We start from the raw sequence: 4039 nt of genomic DNA on the forward strand, positions 1-4039 counted from the left end.
TTCCTCCAACAAATTATATAATCTATAATTTGTTGGGGGACACAGTTTAAAAAAAAAAAAGTTACTTTTTCTGGTACTTTCAGTATATAGTGGGAAAACACCCCAGTCAGCAAGTGGTTACCAAAATACAGTCAAGTACCTGAACTATTAACATCTTCGTGTATATTGAGATTGTAGTCCATCCCAGGAGTGAGATTGGAAACGGTGACTACTTTACAACACACACAGGGACCATGGGGAACAGACGTAGCCCCCTTCCAGAAGGAAGGACAGTGTCAGGAGTGATTGGAGGATCTGCAGCCGAGTGATACACAAATCAGATACATTGTTGTTCAGAGTTCAGGGACTGGGATGGATTTCTATGATTTGACGCCTGAGTTTAGGGTCACTTTAAAGTGGCTTCCTGCCTACATGTTCTCCAGTGATGGCTGCATGGCATTTCTCAATCAGGTTTATGGATGGCGACAGTGGACCATGTCCGTGTAATATATTGAAAACAGCATTTTCCCCATCAGAAAACATACGTGACAACAGGAGCATAAAATGGAGACAGGGACAGTGTTGTCACCCTATAACAGGAACGGTCTGAAGGACCTTCATAGTGGGATCACAGGAGTTTATGAAAGCAGCAGATAAAGTTACATGAACATGAGGTTTACACATTATACTTTGCTTTGGCCAGGGATTCTGAAAGGTTCCTGTAATATGCCTCAGGCAAGTCATAAATACATAAAAACAGTCCTACCCGTAAATTTCATACTGACTGGAACATACGTCAGTTCCACAGAGTGACAATGAAAGAGACCCAAACCAGTACCCATCGACTGTGATGGAGACGTCGTACCTCCAGCCTAGAAAAAGATTCTACGGTTAGAGAAAATCTATGGCACTCAAAGAAACTTCTCTTCTACACTTCAGGTAGAGGTGTCAGGAGTTCAGTTAGTCACAAGCATTAACCAGTAGAGTCAAAATTCACATAAACCCATTTGCTTGTACTAAAGGTAGTCCCTCAAGGTTCCATTTTATGAGGAAGTTGCACATGTAATGTGTCAAACTATTAATGACCAGTTATTGGAGTTACATTTTAGAACATGGGGCCCATTTCCTGGAGAGAACATTCTAATAAATTGTCCATTTTACTTCAGAACATTCTTTATTCCACTGGACAGCCTTTCCGCTTTTAGGAGAGGGCTCCCTTCTACCCCCACTGTTGCACCATAAACCAGGCACTGCACACCCCAGAATTGGTCTCCTGTTACTTTGACCATTTCTAGTTGGCAGTAGATGGCCGCTACTGGTCTTGTTGCTCAGCTGCCTCCACTGGATACAGCGAGAGAAAAGTACGTGGATAAGGGATTTGATACCACTCCGAAACACATACTTGGATCTGGGTTGGGACAACTAATATGGAGGTCAGCAATTTCGCCTCCATACGCCGACATTTAAGATGAAAATTCCACTCAAAGACGACCTATAACTATACAAAGCAACACTTACTCTTCCCTGCAGTAAGGCTTTAGACAGTGGCTGATTCAGCACCAAGCAGTAAAGAAAAAAAAAAAAAAAAAGAATGACCTGTACTTCCATTGACCCCCCCCACCCAAAAAAAAAACCCCACCCTACAGGCCAAACAATGTAGGAGAGGAGCAAGCCTGGAGCAGAAGGGGGTACCGGGGGTGGAGGGGGGGGTGATGTGGCTGGTGTCAGTAACAAGTCTGTTGATGTACAGGTTCACACAAGGTGAAAAATTACCCCAGAATGAGTTGTCTACCCCCTCCCACAGCACGGCCGTGCGCAACCTCCCCCCCCAATTTTGCCATGGCTTATATACAAGAGATCCTCAGTGGTCTTACACTAGTCTGGACCTCTTGCGGCGGCATAAGGGATGTGGCAGCCATGGCTCCCCTACATTCCAGTACAAGTCTAAAACTAGTGAAGACATTTATAAAAGATGTCCGCTGCAGGTTCCCTGGATGGACACACACGGTCTTAAATCCCCAAGTTAATTCTTTTAGCTACCAGAACCCTTCTGACCTCCACCATTCAGAAACTACTGAAGGGGAATGAAAGAGTTTGAGCAGTGGAAGGTTTGACACTAGAAGGGGTCTGCAGTCCACAGCTCAGCCCGTCTAATCCAGCAGGTCTGAGGATCTGGTGTTTGTACCTTCCCAATCCTGAAACATCCAGTTGCCTATAAGAACCTACGCAGGAAGTTTGAAGCATCTCCAGTGTCCAGGAAGAATTTCTGGTTGATTGTAGAGTTACCATGTTCAAGTGCATATTCATCCGCCTTGTACCCCATGTAGGCACAACTTGCATTGATGCATGGGAACCCGGATCCCGGTGAGGGAAGAGGAGAACTTTCCTAAAGGAAGTTGCACATAATTGATGTCAGTTATTGGACTGCAATGGTTATATGCTGAATCCCCAAAAGAAACCCCTCACCAGATTTGCGATTTCCTATTGCCCCATTTGTGGGCCATCAGGGATCAACATTTATGCAGCTTAAAGTTCATCTAAAGGATGGATCTATAAGACAACATTGGTTAACAAGACAATCTCCTTACCGGGGGGACAAGCCAATAAAATCCTGACTGGGGCTCCATAAACACATACAGTATACAAGTGATGCTTCTAGATACACCAAGGCTCAGCCAACACCAAGGCCCAGCCAACTAAAACTGCTCATATTTATGGGTTATGTCTTCTACATGTTCCATTTGGTGAGATTCTCTGTTAAGGGGCCCATACACTGCACCATTATTGCAGAAAATCCCGCGATCGTACAGTGTATGGAAGGCGGGTGACCGTTTCTACTGTACGGTCGCACGACTTTCGAGCATGTTCGAAAACCAGCCGAGAATCGTACGATTTTCGGCTGTTTTGAATCGTGATCGTGAAGATGACTGCCGCACGGGCTGGTGAGCGCACACTGCCGTTCCAACATTGCGGTCATCTGAATCCCTCAGCGGGGCGGGCTTGTGATGATCACAAGTACGATCTGCCTGTCCAAGATCTGCCTGTCCAAGACCTTTACAACCAGTCACAAAATAACTCCAGGCAAGTTAGGAGACCGCAGTAAATGCCTAATAGGACCCCTATCACTTTGTCCCATTCGGAAGATTTCATTTACACAATTTCAGAGAACAGAATCAAGGCAATTGGTTAGACTTATCACTGAAAAATGTCCCAACTGAAGGATTCCCCTTTCGGGAGGCAAAAGATTCTGTATTTACAAGCACTGCATCTTCTGAAAAATGTCACCTGGGCAAAATGTGACGACAGTTTAACCCTTCCCTTAGCAAAACCTAAGGTTCTGGCTTTAGATACACCCATCAGGTGGACAATAAGCTCTTCAATTTGTGTAAATACCAACGCTCCAGTGAGACTGGTTAAGCCAACATTGAATTTTATCCCGTTGCCATTTTCTTGGTTTGTGGTGGAAGAGAACCTGAAACAAGACTGACCTTTTGAAAAGCTTTGTATGATGAAGCAGGGTAGCCCACGAAACCATCAGGCCTCAAAATGCTCTCTGCGAAGAACATGACACTCCTATGGTGGTTACACATTATCTTCTCAGCCAGTCCTGAAAATAAAGTTGTGTCATTAATAATTGTTAGCCCACTGCGACAGAGTATAGCAAGCAGGAGCCATATTACCTGCAACGATCTCATCAAGATCTCCCTTTATATTAGAACTTTTATCACAGCCAGGCATCTGTTCACCACCATTAGGGTAGAAGTCAACATTACCAGATGGCTGTAGCATTCCATATCCACCAAAACCTGAAGAGACAAAATAGAGTACCAGCCTACAAGCCTGAGTGTATAGGGATGAGGAAGGTCAGACAAAACAGGCCAGCACACTGGGGAAGCTATTCAGGACTCCCAAGATCCCCAATCAGACCATAAACAAACCTCTGCTACCCCTAAATGACAGATCACCCCCTATAGCAAGATCTGTTTAAAGAGGAGAGCTTCCCTAGGAAAGGTAAAAGGTTACGAAACAGTTGACAGCCTGCAGAACCACCAGTCCCCCT

At 44.9% G+C, this 4039-nt stretch overlaps 1 protein-coding gene across 1 annotated transcript in view; it reads right to left on the reverse strand.

The window, feature by feature from the left end:
• The window catches only part of LOC108800214 (pancreatic lipase-related protein 2-like), a 16103-nt gene that overhangs the window by 2279 nt on the left and 9785 nt on the right, over window positions 1-4039 (reverse strand). Inside the window, exons 7-11 of the mRNA XM_018572178.1 lie at window positions 3660-3785; window positions 3464-3586; window positions 3284-3320; window positions 2206-2312; window positions 818-851 (exon numbers count right to left, since the gene is read on the reverse strand). Of these exons, the coding sequence (XP_018427680.1) occupies window positions 818-851; window positions 2206-2312; window positions 3284-3320; window positions 3464-3586; window positions 3660-3785 (427 nt within the window). The remainder of the gene's footprint in view (window positions 1-817; window positions 852-2205; window positions 2313-3283; window positions 3321-3463; window positions 3587-3659; window positions 3786-4039) is intronic.

Source organism: Nanorana parkeri, unplaced genomic scaffold (genome assembly GCF_000935625.1).
Source record: "Nanorana parkeri isolate BGI_ZX_2015 unplaced genomic scaffold, ASM93562v1 scaffold1958, whole genome shotgun sequence".
NCBI classification, from domain to species: Eukaryota; Metazoa; Chordata; class Amphibia; order Anura; family Dicroglossidae; genus Nanorana; species Nanorana parkeri.